At 38.0% G+C, this 27,924-nt stretch overlaps 1 protein-coding gene across 8 annotated transcripts in view; it reads right to left on the reverse strand.

Moving 5' to 3' along the window:
- Positions 1 to 266: 266 nt before the first annotated feature.
- The window catches only part of PHKB (phosphorylase kinase regulatory subunit beta), a 244,416-nt gene continuing 216,758 nt past the window's right edge, over positions 267 to 27,924 (reverse strand). For 5 of the 8 annotated variants that reach the window (XM_030797503.1, XM_030797553.1, XM_030797527.1 and 2 more), the window contains 6 exons: positions 26,760 to 26,962; positions 12,807 to 12,941; positions 8,457 to 8,586; positions 3,787 to 3,894; positions 1,684 to 1,824; positions 267 to 1,046 (listed from right to left, as the gene is read on the reverse strand). In XM_030797503.1, coding sequence (XP_030653363.1) covers positions 909 to 1,046; positions 1,684 to 1,824; positions 3,787 to 3,894; positions 8,457 to 8,586; positions 12,807 to 12,941; positions 26,760 to 26,962 — 855 coding nt within the window. In that variant the 3' untranslated portion in view covers positions 267 to 908. The remainder of the gene's footprint in view (positions 1,047 to 1,683; positions 1,825 to 3,786; positions 3,895 to 8,456; positions 8,587 to 12,806; positions 12,942 to 26,759; positions 26,963 to 27,924) is intronic. The other 3 variants (XM_030797521.1, XM_030797513.1, XM_030797534.1) reach the window with 2 other exon arrangements.

Raw genomic sequence — 27,924 nt, forward strand, 5'->3', positions numbered from 1 at the left:
CTGATTCAAGCAATTCTCATGCCTCAGCCTCCTCAGTAGCTGGGTTTAAAGGCATGCACCATCATGCCTGGCTAATTTTTGTATTTTTAGTGGAGACAGGGTTTTCACCATGTTGGCTGGTCTGGTCTTGAACTCCTGACCTCAAGTGATCCACCTGCCTCAGCCTCCCGAAGTGCTGAGATTTCAGGTGTGAGCTACTGTGCTGAGCCTAAATTTAACATATTTCTGAACAATCATAGACATGTCCTATTTTTAGCAGGAGCTCGAAGAAAATGTTTGATAAGATACGGATTTATTATATTTTAGTCCAACCCCTATATTTAGCAAATACAAAACCATAGTCATGTTTACAATGTAAAAACTGTAGAACAGCTCTGTATACTAAAATATTATTAATAATGCAGTTTTTGAGAACCAAAATATCAGCTGGCTGACTTTGCTTTTATGATGTATATTAACATCTTTTAGCATGACAATACCACTAAGAAGTTCACCATTCTTTCAATATCTTTTGATTTCCAGTATGCATTACTAGTTGGCAAATTTATTTTAATGGCAGTATGGTAAGAATTCAGTCCAAAGAGCAAAGATTCATTTTGATGAACTATTTGATCATAAAACATGCAGTGGCAAATTTTCAATTCATAAACTATTTTTATCATTCAGTGAGGATTACTATTGTAGTTGGCATAATCATGAGAACTTTTTCCTGCTTGATTAAAAGTATTTACCATTACCATTAGATTGGCTATGACATGCAAGAGGTCCATAACCCCGCCAAGGATGTGGCATTCACCTCCCCAGCATGCTCCGTTCGTATATTAATGGCTGCTCTTGATTAAGCTTGAACATGGAACACAACACACTTCAGAACATGTGTCTCAATAGAGCTTCCTACACCTTCCCCACTAGCTAATCAGACATGGGTCATCGTTGTTTGGCTTCACTTCTCCTTCCAGCAGCAGATTCATCACCGCCTTTGTCAAATAGCTGCATGTTCCTCTTTTTCCCAGGGGAGGAGTGTTGTAAAAGGAAGTCATGTCGTCCTACAAAGGAAAACAGTAAGCAAGGCATTTGATCTTCTGTTTGTAAAGAGTTGACAGGTAAAATCAGTGTCAGCTTAGGGGGAAAAATAAATTCACATAAAGATTTCCTTATGGAAAATATGAGATTCCTGAGCTTTTCTTTCATTTTCCTGAGGTGTATATAAAACAAAGACAGATATTTTCAGTATTCTCTCCTTTGTTGATAATTTTTATTTACTTAGAGAACCGCTTTACAGTTGAACATAAAATATTAAACAGAGAACCTGGAAGGGCCTATATTAGGCAGTACACAGCACCAATGTAGCCTGCCACTGCATTCTATTGTCCCCAGAATTTAATTTTATAGGCTTCTGGAGTCTATGCCTCCTCTCTGATAAAACATTTTTATGCTAACCATATAAAGGAAATTTATCTCTTTCTAGATCTCTTTTTTGTCAGAACTTCACAGCTGAATTGACTAGTAATTAACTAAAAAGTAACATTAATTCCTCGAAAAAGGCAGATTGCCCCTCAAGTATCCTATTTTGCACCTGTGAATCTGTTTTATAAAGTAAGTGAAAAGAGATTAGGGATATTTTAAAGAATTGAGACAATGAAAAAATTCTCAAAAAAAAAAAAGAAATAGCTGTGCACTTACTTGTTTTTCAATTTCCTTCAGCCGACTCTGATCTTTTTGAAATTCATTAAATGCTTCTTTGACCAGTCTGTCTAGATCTACTTTGTCTTGAAATTCTAGCTCAGGGTTTCTTTCCAGTACAATGGATACAACCATAAGTAACTAGAAGAGACAGACATTGAAAGCCAACTATATGAACCATAATAGTGACATGTTTTCACTCTTTGATCAGACGGATGGGTGATCCAAAGGATATTCTATATGATGAGAGGCTCAAGGATCACCTATGGAAGGAATCTTCCTAATTTTGCAAGTTATTTGCGTAAGTTCTGTTTGGAAAGTGCACCTTTCTTTTTTCATTGTGTGTATCCCTAGAAATGTTTTTTAGTCAGTTAAATAAAACCATTAACTTAGAAAAATGACTTTCCTAACCCATCATGTACATAATACATGATACCCTATTCACCCAAAGTGTCTGAACTCTTTCTGGGCCTTTGGGTGTCAATCCTTGCTGGCAAGACACCAAAACACTGTCTGTGGAGAGAGGGGTCAGGGACCAAAGCCAGAGAAGACAGGTAGGTTCAATGGAGACTCTGGACCTAGGTTCAGGATCAAACGACCTGGAGCCCAGGACCCAAATGAGTATAAGTCTGTGATGCTGCAGTCAAGGGATGGCCATGTTTTAAAAAAATATGTTTAACTCTGACCCCTGTGACAAAAGTCCTGTTTGGTCTGTATAAACTGTCTTAGTTTAATGAATCACCCTATTGCTTGGCCATCACATACACCTATCCTAAGTGGTAATGTTCATTTTAGATGCTAAATTCCTATAAGCAAAAATAGTATCTGCATATGCAATAATTGGTAAAGGCTCTCTGATGATGTTTATGGCTCCTAATTTGTACACTGAACAGGAAACACGCCTCATAGTTCCCAATTTTGGATTCTTATTGACTGCATTTTATCTAGATGCTTCAAAAACAGAACCTGAAAGAACCAAAGGAAACACAGTAAAATCCAGGGGTCACAATGTGGGAAACCTTAGGGCAGGCCTTTAGCATAAGAATATGAAGTTTCGCTGTAGGTCTAAAGGAAAATGTCTTCTGCAAAGGGAATGACCTCACTGTGGTCAACAAGAAGGATCTCTATGTCCACTGTATGTCCCAGATGCTGGGTACTAGACATGGAAGGCATTCATGTGTCTAATAACCCCGTCTTTTCCCGACCCAGTCTGCTTCATGCTGTGAAAATGATTGGCTGATACTGTTCCACATCCTGGGACATCAAAGAGGAGGCTAAATCTACTCAGCTCTGACTGCAGCTCCAGACATGCTAGATTTTAAGAGGTGCCATGTCCAGGCTGGCAGTCACACAGAGCTTCTGTAGCAATAAGACATATTATCTACCCTTGAGAAACACAAAAGTCGGATGGATACATTCCCGGGGAAAGAGACAAAGTGTGGATGAGCTAAATATTAAACTCATCAATTGGTGGCTTCTCTATGTATTTGGGGTGATGTTTAACATGATAAAAGGGCACATGTGTTCTGTTAATTTTACATGTAACTTTATACAGGGCAGTGATACAGCATGCAATGACATGTCTTCTCTGCACATAGAGATGTCTAGAAAGATGTCCCTCAAAATATTAACAGCAATGATCTCTTGCTAGTGAGTGTGGGGGAAACTTACGTTCTTTTCTATAATTTTCTAAACTGCTGAAACTTTCTACAATAGTTGTGCTTATTTCTGTGAATAGAAAAAAAAGAAAAGAAAGCAAATAGAAAAAGGTCACTTCCTGTACTTTTATGATGTGGCTGATACACTCGATGCTGAGGGGTGATTGTGTGGCTGAAAAGCAGGGGTCGGTTCTCCCTTCCTGGAGGAGCCTGAGGTGTCTGAATTGCTCATGTGCCTTGCCTTGGGTCAGGGGTGGCCATCTTCTTGAGGACTCGGCTGGGAGAGATCAGGGTTCCGGAAAGAACAGGGTTCTGGGTCTCACAGGAGAGATCAGGGTTCCGGAAAGAATAGGATTCTGGGTCTCATAGGCAGTTTCCCTTATACTAGTTTTCACAGAGCAGAGAGAAGGCATTTCTTCAGCAATCTTCATTTCTTACTACTCACCTCTACAACGATCTGTCTGTACTGTGGCTGGTCAATATTTCCCAACGTGTCTTCAACAAGGAGAGAGAAATTCATCTCATACATGGTCATATCTGACAGGGTTGGTTGCTGAAAAAAATAACTCCGCATTAACATGCTGAACCTTTATGCTCTGGTTCTCATTTAATAGAAGAATTTCATTTTCTAATCATTAATAGTTTTCAGTTTTTATAAAACCTTGGAGAGCATTTTCAGCTACACAACTGGATTTTATGTATGTCAAACTACTAAAGCCAACCAGCTAACTATTGTGATAAATTAAACCTCCCATTTTTAGTAGTTACCTTCACTATATTAATGTTTTTGAGAAAAAGGACTATATTAGAAGGCCACTTCAATACACAAAACACTGAGACAACAAATAGTGTACATTTTGCTTTCAGAATTTACACGAGAAGTTATGCTTGCTGTCAGGCTCCTGCACGGAAGTCAACTGCTATTAAATTTACATCATTTCTGTGGCAGGTCCTTTCTGAGCTGGCAGCATAAAAATGCATACAAACAAGCAAAAACAATATTATGTGCAGAACTGGGAAGGAAACAGGAAAAAAAGCGAAGCTAAAAGAATTTCCTCTACTCTGCCCTTTATCTTTCATTTAAAACAAGAATATTGTGTAGTTTTCCATTCATTTTTTCACAATCAAATGAAAGCAGAAAATAAACTAAAATTCAAATCCAAATCTGGGCATGGGGAATATTCCTCAGAGGATGGAAGGGAAGGCTCTGAACATTAGGCTTGTATGGTGGAAAGCAGATGGGGTGACTAGATCATTACCAGAGAGGCAGAAATGATGAGACATACTTGTTTTCACCTCAATGATAGTTTACAGTGAACTCAATCAGGTTCAGAACCATGTCTATCTACTTAACACTCAAAATGGGACCCAATGTCCTCTTTCAATCAAGTGACAGCAAAGTTGTTCAGTCTGGTATAATAATGCCTTAGTCCTATATTCAATAGATATTCAATACAACTAACTATTGTATTTCATAGTCAATATAATCCAACATATTATTAATGTTTACAGGTAGTACCTAATTTGGGGAAAATAAAGCCCCATTGCGAAACACAGTTATAATTGGCTAGATCTCTAGCAATGGGCTTAATGGGGTTACAGAAGGAAAGGAAGACCCCTTCTTGGTTTCACATTAATTTTTTCTTAATATATCTCTTTAAAAAAGTCAACCTAGCCACTGTGCAACTAGAGAAGAGATACCAAGCTTGCCTTATTTCCTACTCTTCTGAAAGGACTAAGGGTAAGTAGTGTAGCAGAGAAGTTAAGAGAAAAGGCTCAGCAGCTACACTGCCAGGGGTCAAACCCTGGGGCAGCTACTTACTAGATGTGACCTTGAGGAAATCATTTAGCTGTGTTTCAGTGTCCTCTTCTGTCAAACTGGAATACTAATAATAAAGCATCTCCCTCAAAAAATTGTCTAACGGATTAAATGAGCACTTAGAAAAAAAGAGCCCGCATCGCCAAGTCAATCCTAAGCCAAAAGAACAAAGCTGGAGGCATCATGCTTCCTGACTTCAAACTATACTACAAGGCTACAGTAACCAAAACAGCATGGTACTGGTACCACAACAGAGACATAGATCAATGGATCAGAACAGAGCCCTCAGAAATAATGCCGCATATCTACAACTATCTGATCTTTGACAAACCTGACAAAAACAAGAAATGGGAAAAGGATTCCCTATTTAATAAATGGTGCTGGGAAAACTGGCTAGCCATATGGAGAAAGCTGAAACTGGATCCCTTCCTTACACCTTATACAAAAATTAATTCAAGATGGATTAAAGACTTACATGTTAGACCTAAAACCATAAAAACCCTAGAAGAAAACCTAGGCAATACCATTCAGGACATAGGCATGGGCAAGGACTTCATGTCTAAAACACCAAAAGCAATGGCAACAAAAGCCAAAATTGACAAATGGGATCTAATTAAACTAAAGAGCTTCTGCACAGCAAAAGAAACTACCATCAGAGTGAACAGGGAACCTATAAAATGGGAGAAAATTTTCACAACCTACTCATCTGACGAAGGGCTAATATCCAGAATCTACAATGAACTCAAACAAATTTACAAGAATAAAACAAACAACCCCATCGAAAAGTGGGCGAAGGACATGAACAGACACTTCTCAGAAGAAGACATCTATGCAGCCAAAAAACACATGAAAAAATGCTCATCATCACTGGCCATCAGAGAAATGCAAATCAAAACCACAATGAGATACCATCTTACACCAGTTAGAATGGCCATCATTAAAAAGTCAGGAAACAACAGGTGCTGGAAAGGATGTGGACAAATAGGAACACTTTTACACTGTTGGTGGGACTGTAAACTAGTTCAACCATTGTGGAAGTCAGTGGTGGCGATTCCTCAGGGATCTAGAACTAGAAATACCATTTGACCCAGTCATCCCATTACTGGGTATATACCCAAAGGACTATAAATCATGCTGCTATAAAGACACATGCACACGTATGTTTATTGCGGCACTATTCACAATAGCAAAGAGTTGGAACCAACCCAAATGTCCAACAACGATAGACTGGATTAAGAAAATGTGGCACATATACACCATGGAATACTATGCAGCCATAAAAAATGATGAGTTCATGTCCTTTGTAGGGACATGGATGAAATGGGAAACCATCATTCTCAGTAAACTATCGCAAGGACAAAAAACCAAACACTGCATGTTCTCACTCATAGGTGGGGATTGAACAATGAGAACACATGGACACAGGAAGGGGAACATCACACTCGGGGACTGTTGTGGGGTGGGGAGAGGGGGGAGGGACAGCATTAGGAGATATACCTAATGGTAAATGACGAGTTAATGGGTGCAGCACACCAACATGGCACATGGATACATATGTAACAAACCTGCATATTGTGCACATGTACCCTAAAACTTAAAGTATAATAATAATATTTAAAAAAAACAAAAAACAAAAACAAAGCTTACCTGGGGCATGAAAGAGGGAGATCTTAATATGCATAACTTTTTTCACTTAGTTTACTGTGAATTTTTTCATATCTATTTATCTATCCATCCTTCTATATATACATGTACATACACGTTTTAATGGTTCATAATAGTCCACTGCATTAATTAAAATATTTAACCAAAAAAAAAAGGAAAAGTGCTTGGTGCATAAAAATACTTAACATGTATTTATTGTCATTATTGTTATTTTTGCCAAAGACAGGATATTAGCAAAGCAAGGATACTACATGTTAAGTGGCCCAGGCTGCCAGACAATTAAGTGAAAATCTGGTAAGTATTAGTGGGGGCTGAGAAAGAAGCTAACAAGTGGTCGTGAGCGTGTACTGCCCAGGTAGGCAGACAGGAGGCCTTGCCAGAGGGTTTGAACTCCAGCAACGAGGCGCTGCTCTCTGCTCTCAAGAGATGGTGCTGCTCCTGAACAGTAATCATAGGGCACCCAGGAGAGGGCTGGGCCCTGCACTGACAGTCAAATGAAACTACTTGCAGTCTGTGAACAGTATAAATACTTTTTAAAAGTTTTTATGCATTTTTTGGAATAAGTAATATATTCACAGCATTCAGACTTTGAAAGGTTTAAAAGGGTTCCAGGGAAGAGCCCACACCATCCTCCCAGTCACACAGTTCCTTTTACCAAACATTAAGAAAAGAATACTACCAATTTCCTATGGGTCCTTACAGAGACACTCTTAGGTAGATACAAGCAAAATGAGTGTGGGTCTGTACCTTTGAGAATACTTTATTTGTATAAAGAGCTACATCAAAATTTATTTGGTTGAGATTTCAACACTAAAAACAATTACAGTACTCTATTTCCAAAAGGCTAATCCTTCTCTTTTGTGTATAAGTAGAATGACTTAGATGCCAGGATTAAATAATCACATCAAGGAAGCAGGCCAGTGTATATCACATGGGAAACCATCAGAAGGAGAGGGCACTAACTCACTTGGACCACAGGTAAGGTACACCTGGAGTGAAGTAAGTGATTGTCTGTCCAATGACCTAAAAAGTTACTGCATTTTTCACATTCAACACAATTCCTAAGTGGTGATTTCCTCATCCACAGCACTACTAGGCTCCGTTGTTTCTTAGGTCTGCTCTGGTTCTGTCTTTCCAATGCATGCTTTACTGTTTGTGAGGCCTCCCAGCACTAACCCACCACCACTTGGGGTAGTGAAGGGGTACCCACGCTTAAAGTAAAGCCAATATAGGAAACCCTAAGCTGATAAGTAAACAAAGGAAGGACAGATTGCTCAGCAAGAGGTTTGGCTACGTGGTTTTTAAAAAGGGAATATCCTCAAAATATCTAAAATATGACAATACCAACAATTTTTTTTTATTAAATACGACTTTCGGCAATATATCCATTTGGTAAAGTGAGGCTTTTCTGCCTACAGGGACACTAAATTTGAAAAATAAAAGTAACTCAGATTGGGGGAAAAAATTTTCAATCCAATTGATTAGACGTCTTATTTTCTAGTATTTCATTCCTTCTTTGAAAATACCCTTAGAACACTGAAAAGGAGAAAAGTTATTTGCAGTGCAAGAGGAAAGGATTCACTACCCTTTGCGAAGTCTCCTTTCTTTACGTGAACATGGTGGGGCTTTACCTGAGGCAAATGCTTCCCAGCAACAATGATCCCATTGGGCGTGCGCTCCAGAATCTGCCACACTCGGTCATAGAACCCGGTGGGAGTTCTATTCAAAGACCCATCGATCTGACGCCTGTTCAGCCAACATCTGTAACAAAAGGCAAATGTCTCAGAGTTGAAGAACAAGCTTGTTCTGGTAGACAGCAGGGCTTTCAATATGAACTAATTGTTCCGATACGGTAAGCAATAAAAGACAAAGCCCATCAATGATGCATATCTCCGTGTGTTACAGAGGCTAGTAAATATTTCATAATGAAAACAGGGCTGGCAGGACAGGAGGAAGTCTCCAAGATTCTAAAAAATTTAACGGACAAAATGTTATTCTGTAAGTAAGCTATGAATTGCTTACTACATGGTCAAATGATTTTTAAGTATACAAAGCAGCTCCCCTTAAAAATGCAGTAGCTGTGAATTTCATAATAACTTTATGTTGTTTTCACATATAATAAAATGTAAGCTCCATGAAGGCATGGAAATCATATAATTTGATCACTCCTATACACCTCTCCCAGCAAGGTGCTTAGTAAACACTTAAAAAGTGAATGAATAAGTGATGTTCAAAAAAGCATTTTATATAGAATAAAATTACCTTATTTTAAACCTTATAGAAGTTTGCTATTTAAACATAGCTAAAGTTCTCTTGCTGAAAAAAGATATAAAATCTTACATTATAATAACAGAATGTAATGGTACACCAAAATTTTAGATCTTTTATTTTCATGGATTAAGCATTTAAGTATTAAATCTTAAAGATATAATACATCATTCACAAACTGCTAAAAAGTATTCTTGCAAAAGCTGAAGAAAGGACAGATACATTTATTTATTTATTTATTTATTTATTTATTTATTTATTTGACAAGGTATTGCTGTGTCACCCAGGCTGGAGTGCAATGGCTCGATCATAGCTCACTGCAACCTCTAACTCCTGGGCTCAAGCGATCCTCCCACCTCAGCCTTTCCAGTGGCTAAGATTACAGGCATGCACTACCATGTCTGGTTAAGTTTTAAATTTTTTGTTGAGATGGGGTCTGGCTATGTTGTCCAGGCTGGTCTTGAGCTCCTGGCCTCAAGTAATCCTCCTGCCTTGGCCTCCCAAAGTGCTGGGATTATAGGCGTGAACCACGGCACACAGCCCAGATACACGTTTTTTACACCTAGTATTTTAAAAGACAGCAGAGTGAAATCTATACTCGATTACAAGGGAAATATGTCATGACCAACACTATTTCTAGGTATGAAAATAGCTATGCAGGATACAGTAAACAGAAAAAGCCATTTTTGCTCTGGAGAAAGAGGGCCAATGAAAATTTATCACTACATAGGTAAGAGGGGCATCTTTTTTTGGATACATAAAATTTCTTTTAATAGGCACAGGCTTGCATTGCTGGGTTTAGTGTTTCACCAGAGTGACAAAGCTCAAAGGTCTAAGGGTTCCTTGGTGATGTTTTGCTTTAGATAACTGGATACCCCACTGCCTGCATTTTATTTTCCCCTCATTCCCTTTGTTTGGCAATTAAAAAACATGTTTTTGGAGTCATATGAAGTTATGATTAATACTTTAAAAAGGAGATACTTGGTAGGACAACAGAAAAAGTAGAAACGTGAGAATACTCACAATGGAGGTAGAAAATTATTTTGAAAGATCCTTTTTTTATTTTTTGTCTTTTCATTTTGAAAAATTTCAGACTTACAGAAAAATCATGAATATAAACCATAAAGTTCCTGTATACTCTTTACTTAACTTCCCTTTTCCTTTTCTTTTTTTTTTTGAGACAGGGTCTCACTCTATCACTGAGGCTGGAGTGCAGTGGTGCGATCTCGACTCTCTGCAGCCTCAACTTACTGGGTTCAGGTGATCCTCCCACGTCAGCCTCCTGAGTAGCTGGAACTACAGGCATGTGCCACCACACCCAGCTAATTTTTGTGTTTTTTGTAGAGATGGGGACTTGCCATGTTGCCCAGCCTGGTCTCAAACTCCTGGGCTCAAACAATCTGCCTGCCTCAGCCTCCCAAATTGTTGGGATCACAGGCGTGAGCCATCATGCCTGGCCTTCCTCTACTCTTGTTATCTTACATAACCATAGTATAAAACCAGGGAGTAAACAATGATACAATACTATTAATTAATCTATGGATCTAATTCAAATTTTGTCAATTTTACCACGAATATTCTTGTTTTGATCCATAATCCATTCCAGAATTGGTGTTTAGTTTCCATGTCTCCTGAGGCTCCTCTAGCAGTTTCTTGGTTGTCCTTTATCTTTCATAACTTTGACACTTTAGAAATGTCAGTTATTTTGTAAGATGTACCTCAATTTGGGTTGGTCTGATGTTTCCTGATGAATAGACTGAGATTATGCATTTTTGGCAAGAGTATCTAGAAGTGATGTTGTGCACTTTTCTTATTTATTTACTTATTTTTATAGAGATGGGGTCTCGGAATGTTGCCCAGGCTAGTCTCAAACTCGTGGGCTCAAAGGACCCTCCTGCCCCAGCCTCCCAAAGTGCTAGGATCACAAGCTTGAGCCACCACGCCCGGCCCATCATGCCCTTTTCAATGCATCATATCAGGGGATATATGATGTTGATGTGTCTTATTACTGGCGATGTTCACCTTAATCTTTTGGTTAAGGTAGAGTCAGCTGGGTTTCTCCACTGTAAAATCACTATTTTCTCCTCTACAATTTAAGCATCTTGAGTGGAAACACGTTGGAATGATGAAACTCTCCATTTTTCATCATACTTCCATGCAATGATGGTTTTTGCTGGCAACAATGATAACTATTGTATTTGTCTATTTTTGTCATCCTATCTACACTTATAATTGGAATTCTATTATAAGAAAGGTCTCTTCACTCCCATTTGTCTATTTATATTAGCATAGACTCATGGGTATGTAAGAATGTTTCTTCCCATTTTCCTTTGGGATTTTGGTTGCCTGTCCCTCAATTTTTAAGAATTCTTGGTTATAAGCTCTTTGTGGCATATGTTTTGTTCCAGTTTCTCAGTTATCTTTTGACATTGGTTGTCTACTTTTTGCCATACAAAGTGTTGTTTTTAATTTTCATATAGTCTTATTAACTTTTTCTTTTGTTGTCCTTGGGTTGAGCCATTATTAGGTCTTTCCCATACTAAGGGTAAAAAGGAATTTAACCATGTCTTCTTGTTTTGTATTATTTCATTTTTACATTTAGATTTCTAATCTATTTGGAGTGTATTCTTATGTGTGGTATAAACTACAGGTGTGATTATATCTTTTTGCAAATGGCTATCCAGTTGTCTCATCACTATTTAAAAAGTCCATCCTTGGCCTTTGTCACACATTAAATTTCCATATATACTTGGGGGTCTATTTCTGGACTTTCTATTCTGTTCAACTCTTCTATTTGTCTGTTGTGCACAAATACCACACTGTTTTAATTACAGAGGCTTTATAGTATGTTTTAATGTCTAGCGGGCAAGTCCTTCTTTTATTTTTTTCTGATTATTCTTATATGTTTGTTTTTCCATATGAAATTTGGTATTAACTTGTCTTAACCTCATAAAAACAGCTTGTTGAAATGTTATTGGAATTGAATTATATTTACAACTGACATCTTTATAACATGAATGCTCCTATTTAAGAACAAGGATGCCTTTCCATTTATCCAAATCTACTTTTGTGGAAGACAGCTTTTGTAAAAGGCCTAGGCAGATTTTTCTAGGCATATAACTATAACCACTTTGGTAAATGCCAGGCACAAACGTACTCAATAAATACTTTCCCAAATACTTACATTAAAGCTATTTCCGTAATAAAAAAGTTCTTCAAGTCAACACAATCCACAAGTATTTGTTTTGTTCTTAGTGTAAGCTTAGCGCAAGTCTAGGAAAGGGTTTAGCATTGAAGTCTATTTAGGGAGACAAAGTCACAGGCAACATATTTAAATAATGTTACCAAACCCAATCCTATCTGCCAAAATACTGGGAGGAGATGGTGAGTGTCACAAAGGTTCAGAAAGGAAACTGACTTCAGAAAGTGGTATGAGGTGTTACATTTTGCACAGAATAATAAAAATGAAGAAATGCTTAAAACTGTACTGGAAAAAAAATATAAAATTCAAATCAATGCAAAATAATAATTGAAGACAGACATTTTGACTGGTCCTTCTGCTTACACTTTCCATCCAGTGGGGTGGCCTCTGATACTCTGTTGCATTTTATTTCTTATTAGTATCTTATCAATTTCATAGATATATCAAGCTAAAAATTATGATGTTATTGTAAATCCAGAGTATCATGTAGGTAACAAGGGGCCCTCATTACCTTCCATTCTGTTGAGGCTGCAGAATATCCAGCAGCAGCTGTTTAACTTCACTAGGTGATAGCTGATACAAGTCCAAAGATGGCTTGTCTCCACCACGGATCTGAAGTTCATACTCCATGGCATGGATGATCCACCTGAAACAAAACAGGGGAAGCATGAATCAATAACTCTTGAAATAAAATCACCTTCTGCTTCTCTCAGTAATACCCTTAATAGCACTGACCCATTCAAAGGAGAATGAAGAAGAGGCCATTTGGATTTCCTGAACCGTTGATACAATTACTTCCATCAAGATTATGTGACATGATCAGACTCTTATAAATGAGGCCTGCCCTTGCACAGGTGGTGAGGTTGTACAACATTAAAATAGGTAAGTACTTAGGTTCTTAGCAAGTGAGATTTTACCCATCCATTGTGGTATTATTCTGTACATAAACAGCTGCCACTCTGTATTTTCTTAACACTAGATACATGCCAAAAAAAAAAAAAAAAGGAAAGAGAGCTAGAGAGAAACAATGCATTTCAAGAAATAGGCTGAGATATGCTATTATGTAAATGTTCCTTTCTCTAAAATCTCAAGCTTTTTGTTTTAAACCAATTTCCTTTACTTTGTAGTCATTCCTTTGGGGTGAGAGGAGCCAGTCAAGTACCTGTCTTTGAAATATAAGGACACAATTAGTTATAACTTAGTTATAGTTGTACATTAAAGATGTACTTTAACCAATAGGTTGCAGAAGAGCCAAAATATTTAATTATTTTATGTGTAAATAATTTTTTGAGGAGGTTTTAAAAAGTATTTTTGTAGATTCATCTCATTTCTTTCATTTACTATATTCTGAGGACAGAACTCAGATAAACTAGTTATGAAAACCAAAGAAAACTCTGGAAATAATACTGTGCCTTAGGGAATGAGAAATTTACACACCATTAGGAAAAGCCAGGGAATTAGTTTACACAGCAGATTCCTATGCTTCATCCTTAAATCCTTCAGTGAACACTGCACAAAGAGAGGCAGTGCAACTGAGCATCTGGAAAGAATGCATCTTTATTCACCCATGCTGCCTTTCTCTCCCATGCCTTCTCTTTCTCTTGATACACTTCCTTGAAAGGCAACCTACAAGGAAATTGCAGGTACAGAGATGAAAATGTTAGGGTAGATGTATTCAAAAGATTAAAGTCCTTCTTTCTGCCAATGCTGGTTTGCAAAACAACAGTGATGAATCCTTATGGGATGACTAATGTCTCTCAATGTAGAGAACAGTAAGAAAAAACGCGCTGGGCGTGGTGGCTCACGCTTATAATCCCAGTACTTTGGGAGGCCGAGGCGGGCGGATCACGAGGTCAGGAGATTGAGACCACAGTGAAACCCCGTCTCTACTAAAAATACAAAAAATTAGCCGGGTGTGGTGGCGGGCGCCTGTAGTCCCAGCTAATCGGAGAGGCTGAGGCAGGAGAATGGCGTGAACCTGGGAGGCGGAGCTTGCAGTGAGCCGAGATTGCGCCACTGCACTCCAGCCTGGGCGACAGAGCGAGACTCCGTCTCAAAAAAAAAGAAAAAAGAAAAAACGCTAAGCCTTACCAGTTGAGCCAGAGAGGGTGTCAACTAGGCCTGATGGGCCAGGCCATAAGCCACAGGGTAACATGTATCAAGTTCTATGACAGTTCTAACCTCCACTGCCCTGAGCTCAGACAACTCTCAGCTCTTCCTACCTTCTCCCCTATTGTTTGTTGTTGCCATTTCTGGAAGTCGGGAGTTTAGTCTAGGGTAACACTTGAGATGGATTATAAGGGCATGAGAGATACACAAGGATGAAACACACTAATTTTTAGAAATCAATACTATTATTGTTGATACTATGTAATGAATATTTAATAGCTGCTCATTGGTAAGAGCAATAAAGATGAAGTATTTACAAACAACAAATGCCTGAAAGCTTCCTGTTATATACAACAACAGAACATGTAACAGAATTAAGATTTACCATTTCTATTTCTCTTGTCAGTCGAAAAGAAAAACTAGACTACACCTGTGTTACTGGCAAAGACTAGGCTTTCTTTACATCATCCTCATTCTTATTGACTGTATTTAGCAAAAATGTTACACAAGCATAAAAGTAACAAGAACATAGTTCTTTTCGATGCTTTGATGTTAAAGCTGCTTATGAAATTAGCTATTACAGCAACATTTTAGTTACAATAAACTACTCAGTGGGCCTCTTCTTTAAAATAAAAAGTTATATTTTTACTTTATAGACTAGGCATAGAATTGTCTTCTATTTATTTTATTTATTTTATTCATTTCTTTAGATTTAAAACTTACATTTGAGGCAGTTTAGAATAACAGAAGGAATACTGAATTAAAAATCGAAAGACCTGCCTGTTGGTCTCCTCAATAAGTCAATGGAATGAAAAGGAAAGTGGGAGTTCCTGTTGTAGATGAAGTGATTTAAGAGACATAACCACTAACACCATGAGTCTTGCTTTATGTCATGATTCAAAAACAGACCAACTGTAAAAAGTCATTTCGGGGATAACCCGGAGACATTTAAGTAAGAATTGAGTATCTTGTGATATTAAAAAAAATTACTGCTAATTTTGGTGGGTATGATAATGGTATTGGGAGCATTGAGATAATGTCCTTTTTTAGAGATATATACTCACTAAAATACTCACAGGTAAAAGTTAAATGTCTGGCATTTGCTTTATAATATACTATAGCAAAATAAAAGATAAAGCAAATATAGCAAATACAAATAGCTAAGCACTGCTTATACCCACTAAATAATGAGTATATGGGAATGTACCAAATAATTCATTATACACTTAAAATTCTTCATAATGAAAAGCAAAGACAGACTTAAATACTAATTCTGTCACTTACCAACTGTGCCCCATTGGCAGGTTATTTTTCAAATGGGAATACTACTATTACTAATTGAACTTACTTTATGAAATTATTTTGAGGAACAAATAATGTCTATAAAAAGGCTCTGAAATGTTAAAGAGTCATAAAAATGTTAGTAAGTTATTGTTATGTGACTTCTTAAACTCAGTTTAGAGGAAGGTAATGCAAATTTTTAATTCAAGTCTTGGAGTTACTTAAGCAAGTGTCACAGTCAATTAACTTCAGGAGGTATCTTCTAAAATAAATAACATTTTTATTTTTAAAAGGCTTACTTTTTAAAGTCTGCCACTAACTTGAGTTATTAAAACTAAACATAGTTTATCATATTTATCTTTTAAAATCCTTAGTATCACACACAAAGATAGCTGGAGACCTTAATGTTTTCCCTTAGACTTCTATTTACAAAATCTCAGCAGTTTTGTGAGCAAATTATTGACAACATTGTTTTCAAAAATCATCAAAGAAAGAAGGTTTTTCACTCATTCAAGCATAAATAAATACAATCTGTCATATTATTAAAATACATTTATTGGCCGGGTACAGTGGCTCATGCCTGTAATCCCAGCACTCCGGGAGGCCGAGGCGGGCGGATCACAAGGTCAGGAGATTGAGACCATCCTGGCTAACACGGTGAAACCCTGTCTCCACTAAAAATACAAAAAATCAGCCGGGTGTGGTGGCAGGCGCCTGTAGTCCCAGCTACTCGGGAGGCTGAGGCAGGAGAATGGTGTGAACCCAGGAGGCGGGGCTTGCAGTGAACCGAGATCACGCCACTGCACTCCAGCCTGGGCAACAGAGTGAGACTCCATCTCAAAAAAAAAAAAAAAAAAAGAAAAAGGAAAAAAACACATTTATTCATTAAAATTGTTGGTCAAACTAATCTTTTTATACCTTGGAATTCTTCAAATAAAAACAGCAAAACAGCCTTAGACATAAACTATAAAACTATTAACAGCTGTCAGAAATCTACAGAAAGTAAATTACCAAGGAGTAACACAGTTAAGAATATCAAAGACATTTTATCCATTTGTAGGACTACTAATAAAGGAGGACATAGGAAAATCAGGCTAATTATCCCTCATTCCCAATGACAAGGCCATAAAATCTGATTTGATTATTTTAGTACAAAAGCATTTTTTTTTTTTTTTTTGAGAAGGAGTCTCACCCTGTCACCCAGGCTGGAATGCAATGGCATGATCTTGGGTCACCGCAACCTCCGGCTCCCAGGTTAAAGTGATTCTCCTGCCTAAGTCTTCTGAGTAGCTGGGATTACAGATGTGCACCACCACGCCCGGCTAATTTTTGTATTTTTAGTAGAGACGAGGTTTCACCATGTTGGACAGGCTGGTCTTGAACTCCTAACCTCGTGATCCACCCACCTCGGCCTTCCAAAGTGCTGGGATTACAGGTGTAGGCCACTGTGCCTAGTCAGTACAAAAGCATTTAAATACAAAATAGGGAAAGGAAAAGATGGATGGAAGGAAGAAAGGAAGGAAAGAAGGAAGGAAGGAAGGAAGGAAGGAAGGAAGGAAGGAAGGAAGGAAGGAAGGAAGGAAGGAAGGAAGGGCAAAAGAAAGAAAATGTAGAAGGTCAAAATAATGAAGGTTATGGATGGCCCAGAGCTTTATACATTCAGTCTGTGTAAGAGCCAGAGATGCTCTACTCGCCAATAAGCAAGTGAGAAAGTGGTAGATACACACGACTGATCAAATCAACCTTCATATATATCCAGGTTTGACTTGAGGACAATGAATTCTTTGGGACTGCTGGAAAAGCACAAAAGGGAATGTTAGTATTCTTCAGACAGTTCTGGGAATAAGCTTATCCTTTCAAAACCACTCTTTTTTTTTTTTGAGACGGAGTCTCGCTCTGTCGCCCAGGCTGGAGCGCCGGAGTGTAGTGGTGCTATCTCAGCTCACTGCAAGCTCTGCCTCCCGGGCTCATGCCATTCTCCTGCCTCAGCTTCCCGAGTAGCTGGGACTACAGGCGCCCGCCACTACGCCCAGCTAATTTTTTGTATTTTTTAGTAGAGACGGGGTTTCACTGTGTTAGCCAGGATGGGCTCGATCTCCTGACCTCGTGATCCGCCTACCTTGGCCTCCCAGAGTGCTGGGATTACAGGCGTAAGCCACCGCGCCCGGCCTAAAATCACTCGTTTGGAGGTTAGTAAGGATACAGTGTGTGTATTGGCATGTTTCTTTCCGATATGCCCTAATTAAGGAGTACAATATGAAATAAAGTACATGGAAATCTGACAGCAGTGGTAAACCAGAACACCTGAAATTTTCTTTTTTCTTTTTTGAGACATGGTCTTACTTGTCACCCAGGGTGGAGTGCAGCTGTGTGATCTTGGCTTACTGCAATGTCCACCTCCTAGGCTCAAGCAATCCTCCCACCTCAGCCTCCCGAGTAGCTGGGACTACAGGCAGGCACCGCTACACCCAGCTAATTTTTAATTTTTTTGTAGAGAAGGGGTTTTGCCATGTTGCCTAACTCGTCTCAAACTCCTGGGCTCAAGTGATTCATCCACCTTGGCCCCTCAGAGTGCTGGGATTACAGGTATGAGCCACTGCACCTGACCAGCTGAAATTTTCTGGAAAAAAAAAAAAAAAAGCCATACAGAATAGAACTGATCCTTGGAAAAAAAAAATTTTTTTAAATAATCATTTTAAGATTTCAAGATAATACAAGGATCTGCTAAGTTTGCTGTTAAACAAATGATTAGATGATTTTGTGCAAACATTTAACTAAGCCATATGTTATGGACTGAATTCTTTCTCCCCCTCCAAATTCATATGTTGAAGCCCTAACTCCAGTGTGATGGTATCTGGAGATGGGGTCTTTGGGAGGTAATTAGGTTTAGATGAGGTCATGAGGTAGGGGCCCTTACGCTGGGATTAGTACCCTTATGAGAAGATATACCAGAGAGCTCTCTCTCTCCATCAGAGGACACAGGACACAGAAGGCAGCCATCTGCAAGCCAGGAGGACAGCCCTCACCAGAAACCAAATCGGCAGGGACCCTGACCTTGGCCTTTCCAGCCTGCAGATTGTGAGAAAATAAATTTCTGCGTTTAAGCCATTCCATCTATGGCATTTTGTTATGGAAGCCAGAGCTGACACACCAAATGATAGAAGATGGGAAAGTTGCAAGAAGGGACTTCTTTTGCTTGACTCATATTAATATGGAGAGGAGTACAATTTGATGAGGCAAACTGAGCTATCTGTTTGGTGACTTGAAGGATGTGGATTCACTCTATCACTGATCCAATCACAATAGAATAGAGGTTGGGGAGCTTCATCATCTCACCTCCTTACCTCATATCAAATGTCAAAAGCAAAGACCTCAGAATGAGTATCAGAACCGTGCTAATGAACTTGGTGCTGTAATTATTTTCTCTTTCCTTTAGTGCATAAGCAACGTTATAGTCTGCTATCTATGACAACAATAGCTCTCTCTAAGCTTCGAATGTGTGATCCACAGATACATTTTCGGACATCAGAGGACAAGGTACGTCTGGATCATAATTGCTTACAGAGGATGCCCTGGCAGTATGAAAAGCACAGATGAAAAAGGCTTGATAACATATATCCTCTGGGGTTATCTCTAAGTAAAGCCTGACTGACAGACCTGCAGCAGAAAGCAGTTGATTGGAGGTCTTTACAGTAATGGGCCTGTCAGGAACTTGATCTATTTCAACAGGAAAGCTGGAGCACAAATCAATAATGAGACAGCAAATCAAATCATTATCAGACCAGAATACCATTCCTGTGAGCAGGTTAATTTTGTTCACTGGAGTGCCTGATAGCAGTAAAGTTGAAGAAATTGCATTGGCAAGATTAACCTTGGAAAAAAGAGAAAAGAGACATGGTGCTATTGGTTTAAAAGCAATTGAAGTAATGGGTAATGTAAATAAATAAAATTTAAAAAAACACTAAGAGAGAGTAGTTAAACCTGAGATAAAAGTATACTCAGTGCAAGGGAATTCTGGTTAAGATGTACCATGATTAAGGCAAATGTTCTTATTTCTTATGTCCATTCAGCCTAGTGAATGCTAGCGTCCAAGAATAATATGGTATCAAAACATGACCAATCAATCAATCTCTTTAATCATAATTAACATTTAAAAGAGAGAAACAATAGCAAAAAGCCAAGTAAGACTGAGTCTGATGTGCTTATTGTACCATAAGGCAGTAAAAAAAGAATACATTCTATAAATCCCCTCCCTTTCTTTTAAAATTGTGCTACAACCACTACAATACACGAAGGACTAACTCAGAAGCAGTTACATGTTTAACAATTTATAGGAAATTTGACATTCAAAGACTCTATAAATGAATAATTTGCTCACCAATTTTAAGCAAACTAAAAACCTTCCAGGGACTAATTCAAGGTAAAATTTGTAAAGAAACATACTGAGTATGTATTTGCTGCTGCTAATAGACAAATATGCAAGGGGCCCATTCACTTAAAGGGGTTGAGGCCTTAGTATAATTTATTGAGGATGAAGTCTAATAAAAACATAGAATACACAAAAGTATCTTTTTACTCTTCAGAGGGGCACTATTACAAGCCCCACAGACAGGATGACAGTTATCTGAAGTTGTCTGATATCCCTGGGGGAGAAACAGCATTCCCAAATCTTTAGTACTGTGGTGGAAGAATGCTGTGGGCATAGGTCTGAAGGGATTTTAGGGTGTTTGCCACAGGTGCCGTGAGTGTCTACCAGGTGACGAAGAGGTGATACCATGTTAGATGGCAAGAGATCATCCCAATGGGATTCTGAGATGGAGTTTCCATATGAGATGCTTTGGGATCATTCCACTGGGCCTACAAGGGACTCAACCATGGCTGAAAGGGCCCCCTCCTCCAAGGTGAACTTCTCTTGTGAGAGCACACGGCCTTTGCAAACCTGTGACCAGAAGACAAGAGTGAGTGAGACGGAGACAGACAGAGAGAGAGAGACAGAGTGTGTGTGTGTGTGTGTGTGTGTGTGTGTGTGTGTGTGTGTGTGTGTGTGTTGGGAGAAGAGGGAGGTTCCTCCTACGGCACCTTGAGATTTGTGGTGTGTAAAAAGCACTCCCCAGATGGAGCTGTTCTCCAAATGTCATAGGGAGAAGACCTCAAATTATCAAATACCACAGTGATAATGTTGAAGCTTTGCCCTTGCAAAACGTCTTCACATTTTTTACCCAGAATCACCACATCCAACGAGGACACCAAAGCAGGCATAGCCCCGCTGTTACTGACCAGAGTAACAGGGGTGGAAGAGGGGTGGGGGAGCATGAACTCTGCATCACTCACACTAGTTCCAAATCCTGGTTCTTGGCCCGTGACCTTGGGAAAGTTATCTAATTTTGCAGAATTTCAAGCAGCTTGTGTGTCAACTTACAGAGTTTTTGTGAGGATTATCTGAGATAACCCAAAGGGCAAGCACCTAGAAAATGGGCCCCCAGCAAACATTAGATCTCTTCCTCTGAACATAAGAAAGGGGAACTCATTTGCCTGAGATAGTCACTTAAGTTACTGGCAGAAATGGGAATAAAATTCAAGGCTTTCCACTTGTAACTCTCAAATTGGTGTTATCCAGAGAGCTGAATTCAGTGGCAGGGGTGGTTTTGCCTTAGGGGAGGTGGAAGATTTTCCGTAGAGGAGTTACACGGCAACTGTCTACCATTTGTCCTTATCCCAGCATCTCTATCTTTGCTGGTTCCAGTACACAGCACCAAGGGCTCAGTGCATATTCACTAGCTCACGCATTTTGGACTAGCTGTTAACTTCGAACAATGACATCTGCCCTGGACCTACAAAGAAGGGTTAGTCTTCAGGAAAATATTATTTCCTCTGCAAATACTGACCTTGAAAGTATGGCAAAATATAATTTCAAATTATTCTTATGCTTTGCCTCCTAAACCAATGTTGATGCAGCAACAGGCAGGCAGGTTTATATTTCAGAAAGCTTTTTTTGTGTGGTTAACATAATGAGGCTCTGTATTTGCCAGAGGTATCCTAGAATATTACAAGGAAGTGAAAAGTCTTCTCTAGACTTTTCTGAACTTTTCATGGCATCTTAATATTAGGTTAGCGCAAAAGCAATTGTGGTTTCGGCCACTACTTTCAATGGCAAAAACCACGATTACTTTTGCACCAACACAATATATCTACTGTAGTATACAAGCGGCCAACTTAGAACCATCCCATTTTCTCTGTCTTGTGATGAATAAAGGTGCAAAATCTCATTTATTCGGTCTGTTAACTTGTACCTACTCAAGTTCCTTACACTGTAAAATGCTAAACAGTACTGATCCTAGATTGGAGGCCTGGCAGACAAAAAACCAAAAAAAAAAAAAAATCTGGCATCTGGCACATCATAGTTACTACATGAACTTGAATACAATATGGATCATAAATTGAAATCATGTATGAGAGATCATAAAGGCCATAAAGTTTTAGAAATAAACACTAAAGCCTGTTTCTGTGAGTAATGGCAATAGTATACAGAAGCAAAAACATGCAGAAAGTACTTAAGACTGAAGAATAAGAACACTGGAGTCAGGCAGACCTGGGTGTAAATCCCAGTTCTTCCACTTACTGACAAAGACAGCCCATGTACACTCTCCAAATCTCAATTTCTTTGCTGTAAAACGGTGGTTCTAGTGCCTACTTTAAAGTTGTTGTAGGGATTAAATCGGATAATATATGTGAAGAATTTTTATTCTTCTATTATTCATTGCTTAGCATATAACGGATATTCAATAAATAATATTTATGGCTATAGTGATGGAGGAAGAGAAGGTGGATGGTTTACTAGAGTGATCTTTTGAGTGCAATGATCACATGTTATTTAAACTTGTCTCCTCTTAGATCGTTACTGGAAACATTGCTAAGAGATGTACGATTGTAAGGCAACCTGTCCTATACTCTGATATGATTAACTACACCATTCCATTAATAACTCCGTGGAGAAAAGTGCTACATCCTGATATCTTCTGTATATATGAATGATGAATGGACTTTCATAAAAACAAGGCCCTGTTTAACTTGGTCATTTCCTGAAGGACATGATTTAATTAAATCTTCTTTTATACTTAATTCCAACAACATGTGGCACAAAACTAAGTATGTTTATCAAAATTAAGAGCCATTTACTTCGACATACTTTCTTTTTGCTTTTCCTAAATTCCACATTACTAGCTCAAAGCAAACCTGACTCTGCTTATATACCATATGTTAAACAATCCAATATTTATTGAGCATCTCTGATGAAAGAGACTATAAGACAGACGGGAAGTAATACAAGATCTAGTTCCTATCCTTAGCAGAAGGAAATTTCTTAAATAAATCACTCCTTAATAAAAAAAAATACCAGATTGCTCCCCAACTGAAATTGCCCCAGTGGTTAGAACTGATGTGGTGAGACCCACATAAGAGTGAAATGTACATCGTAAGTCAGGCAGGGACACTATTAATACTTGCAATGAGAATATAATGCCACAATTCCAGAATGAGTTTCAGGACGGTGAATAATTAAGGTTTCATAGCAAATTTCTTTATGAGTATTTAACAGTTGACTGTTAAATACTAAGTCACATGCTGCCACCTGACATTTTTACTTTGGGTAACACAGTATAAGGAAAAATGGCATGTCATTTCTCATGGAAAGCACTGAACATACAGAGTAGCAGATATAAAAACAGAAAGAATGCTATTTTTAGAATAAATACCTATTCCCATGAATAGAAAGAAGCATCAGGTTAGAGTTGAATTTAAGAAAGGGAATTACATGAGACTTGTAGAGGACCTAAATTGGCTTAAAATGCTGAATAAGCAGTAAAGGAAAAACTACTATAGACTGAAAAACACAGCAGTGTAAAATCTTGGGAAACTGTTTACCTTCACTCTAAGGCTTTGTTGAAACCTCTACAAGGATGGCTGTCACTTGAAAAGGCTTCCTGAACACTTATTGCACTTATTTCAAAGAATGTGCTTTGGAAGACTTATAACCTATATTTCTCAGTCTGTCTCAGATCAATGCCTGAGTCTGTGACAATAGAGTACTTTTATACCATGTATAGAGATGGAGAATCACATTTCTTTTCATTTAGAGAGAGAACCATTTCTCTATCCTCATATGGAGTCAAGAGGTTGGAGTTGAAAATATCAGGGCAAACAGACTGAACAAATCAGGATATAACTCAAAGTTCTTACAACTGATTCAAAATAGCTCCGAATCTTTGAAAGAAACTATTTTAAGGGATAAAAGTGAAGGTCAAGTTCTATGCAGGTAATTTACTTTCAATCAAAAGAAGAGACAAAGATAAGGAAATCTGACTGAAATATACTGTAGCTGAAATCAGGCAAATCACTTAAAAATAGTAAGCTAAAGTAATTTTTAAAATAATACTGAAAAATGTAACTTAGAAAGTAGAAACCTCCTAGAGAAAGTAACTGACACCAATTTGATATATATGTTTCAGATACTTTTGCACACATACATTACACAGATATATGTATGGTATTATTCTTTTATAAAAAGTGGAACAATACACTGCATCTTTTTTTACATTTAATTTATCTAGGACATTCATAAATGTCGGTATATAGGACTTTATCTTGTTCACTGTAGGTAGCACAGCATTTTTTAGATGGCTAAAAACCAATTTATTCAAACTATTTCCTACTAATGAACATCCAGGTTGTTTGCAATGTTTCACTATTTCTGATAATGCTGAAATGAAGACTGCTGCAAAATATATCTTTATGGTACTTGTGTGAATACTGTGAACTCCTTGGATGAGAACTGATGAATTACGATATATGCAGATATTGCCAAATAGGCAATGCGTTTTTCACATGTGATTTTGAAGGAAAATTGCGTAATAATGTTTAAAAAAGTACGTCATATTTATGTGTAAAACTAGTGGAATGAAAAGGAGCTCAACCCAACAATAAACAGAAAAGGAAAAAAGTTATAAGAAAGCACGGTAAATATAAAATATAAAATGTAGAAATAAGTCAAAATGTAAAAGAAAGAAAACAAATATGAAATATATATTTCTATTAAAAGATAACATTATGTATATAGTTAATACTACTGTACTGTATATTTAAAAATGGTTAAGATGGTAAATTTTATGTTACATGCTTCTTATAAGATGTTCTCAGAGTATATTAATAAATACAGTGTAGTGTTGAATATAAAAACATACATAATACATATAAAATTATAAAAGAACATTGAATGCAAAAAGGATGGAAGACAATATAGCAAGCTAATAATGACAGATGGAGAAAGGTATGGCAATAATATTTGACAAACATAATTCAATTGTTTTTTATGCATGGTAACAGTACCGTGTTTATGCTTTGAAAAAGTTCTTATGTTTTTTAGATATAAATTTAAGTATTTACAGATTAGAAGATATGGATTTGCCTTTCAAAACTGACAGGGTACTGTGGGGGCAGGTGGGTAGTAGATGGGGGTATGGGTGAAGTAAGACGGACCAGATGATAATATTGTTGAGGCTGGCTGATAGTATGGGCACATAAGTCTGTATTATACTAGTCTCTGCATTTTTGTAAATGTTTGAAGTTTAAAAAAAAGTTGAAAAGTAATCAATGACATGAAGATATATTGGTAAAAGTTATGAAGAGACATGGACAAAACCAAAGTTTTAAACTACATAAAGCAGCCAGGTGAGGTGGCTCACACCTGTAATCCCAGTACTTTGGGAGGCTGAGGCAGGCAGATCACTAAAGGTAAAGAGTTCAAGACCAGCTTGGCCAACATCGTGAAGCCCTGTCTCTACTAAAAATACAAAAATTAGCTGGATGTGGTGGTGCATGCTTGTAATCCCAGCCACTTGGGAGGCTGAGGTGGGAGGATTGCTTGAACCCGGGAGGTGGCAGTTGCAGTGAGCTGAGATCGCACCACTGCACTCTAGCCTGTGTGATAGGAATGAGACTCCATCTCAAAAAACAAAAAACAACGACATAAAGCAAAACTGATAAAAATAAAAATGCAAGGAGAAATTGATACAACCACAATTATAATGAGAAATTAAGAGTTTTATCAGCAATGATCAAATACAGATAGTAAAGATATTAAAATTCCAATTTTACAGTTAGCAAGCTACATATACTCATTTCACACTCATACACATACATGTATGTTTGCACCCAACGGAGAATGTATATTCTTTTCAAACACTTGAGAAACACCCTCCAGAGTTGGCCACATGTTAGATTACACTATAAGCTCAGATATCATTGGGCTCTTTTACAATCAGGACGTACTCACTTGTACAATAAAAAATGTATTTAAAAAAGAAACATTTATACTTCCTTAGCTTGTCATAGACTTTTAAAACATATCTCATTTCATTTCATATAAAACAAAGAAACTGGTATTAAAGTGAGGCTAGAGAGGTTCAGTCATTTATCCAAGGTTACTGAGACGACAATGGCAGTTGGAACTTGAATTCAGTTCTGCTGAATTCCAGAGCCTGGTTATTAATTTTTCCTACACCATGCTGCCTCATAAAATTCTTGATTATGAATATTCAAGATTATTTTGATTTCTTCTCCAAGAACAATATTAAAAATCAATTAGTAGATTTTGGTAGAAAATGGGTATAGAATATTCTTAAAAGGACCAAATTTTTATCTGAATGTGTCCTCCTGACAGTTTTACTGAAAATCATTCTTCTCTTAAGGCCTATCCATTTTATTTCTAGGAATTTTTGCAAGGACTGTGCTTAGTGTTTTACACGACACAGCTGTTGAAATTTCTAGGGTTTGATTTTACCAGACAAAGGAGTTACTTCGCTATGTCTAACTCGGGTGTGAAATAAACGTTAAGGATTCTTTCAGGCTAGTGGCATTTATTTTTCATACCCCCAGATATTGCCTGCATGGCTTAGAGGACAGGTGCTCTTTGCTGAACACTCACCAGACACCAGGAACATTGCTTCACTTGGAGAGGCTGGGTCTGTTAGAGGACAACTTGAACAATTCTCTTTATGCAAATGCAAAGGACTTCACTCACCCGATTCGTATTTTCAGCATGCCACTGAATAACTCAGGGTTATTGGAGATGATCCAGCCAATATGGATGACCAGTTCTTGCTGAATGACCGCTTCCCTCTCATCATGGGTGTTACACTTATAATAGATGATGTTTTGAATCACTCTTGGAGACAAAGGATTAGAGATAACTTCTTCTTCATGCCCAAAGGCACCCAGAGTTACCTACGAGTGGCAGAATTTTATTGTAAAATTCTCCTAGCTACTAAAAGATAAAAATTTTAAAAATTCAAGGCTCAGAATGACTGGCAGGCTGAAATTACTCTATATAAGCTAGGGAATTAGGTAGAATAACTGTTCCTGGTATTTATTAAAATGGCTTTCAAAGCGTGACTCCCAATGGAATTCATGATGGTTCACAGTCTAGTCTAAAATATAAGGGCAGGTGAGGGTTCCAGTTAGGGTAGTGGAGGTGAGTGGATAAAAGCAGGGAAGGAATATAAATAACTATTAAGTTAAAATTATTCTGAATGACTTTAGTACTAGAAACTCCCCAGAGAAACCAGAATAGGTTGAAGAGTTTCACTTTACTGCAGTCTACACAATCTGGTATTTGAGAGATAAACTTTTTGATTCTTTTATAGTTTCTCAGGCAGATCCTTTTGCCTCAACAACACTATAACTTTTCAAAGGCAGGTGTGACGCCACCCAGTTCCTGTGTAGCCCTCATTTTTCTGGGCATAATGCAAGGTGCCTGGTGAGGGTTAAAATATGTGGTGACAGATCTCTCACCTGTGGAGGGGAAGGAACAGGCTGCCCACAGCCTGGGACAGGAGACAGCACAGAGTGAAATGGCCAGAAAAACTCCGGGCAGAATGCTGCTTAAGCTGGCAAGGGGAATAAGCTGGTCTCTCTCTCTCCTCTATACCTGGCATTCTTCTCCCAGGGGACTCTGCAGGCCGCCCTTCTCCCTGAGTACCCCTTTCCATTTCTTTTCCATGTACAGTTTACAATTATAAAAGGCAGAAAAAAAAGAATAGCATATTAAAGGCCACAGAGATGAGGGAAGAGAGCAGAACATGGAGTCTATTGCCTCGACTTTGTAATGGAGTGAAAACTGTGAACTGCTGGTTTATTATATCACAAGTGGCACGAATCAGTTAGTCTGAGTGTGAATACTTTTATTA

This window comes from Nomascus leucogenys, chromosome 2, assembly GCF_006542625.1.
Source record: "Nomascus leucogenys isolate Asia chromosome 2, Asia_NLE_v1, whole genome shotgun sequence".
Lineage (NCBI taxonomy): Eukaryota > Metazoa > Chordata > Mammalia > Primates > Hylobatidae > Nomascus > Nomascus leucogenys.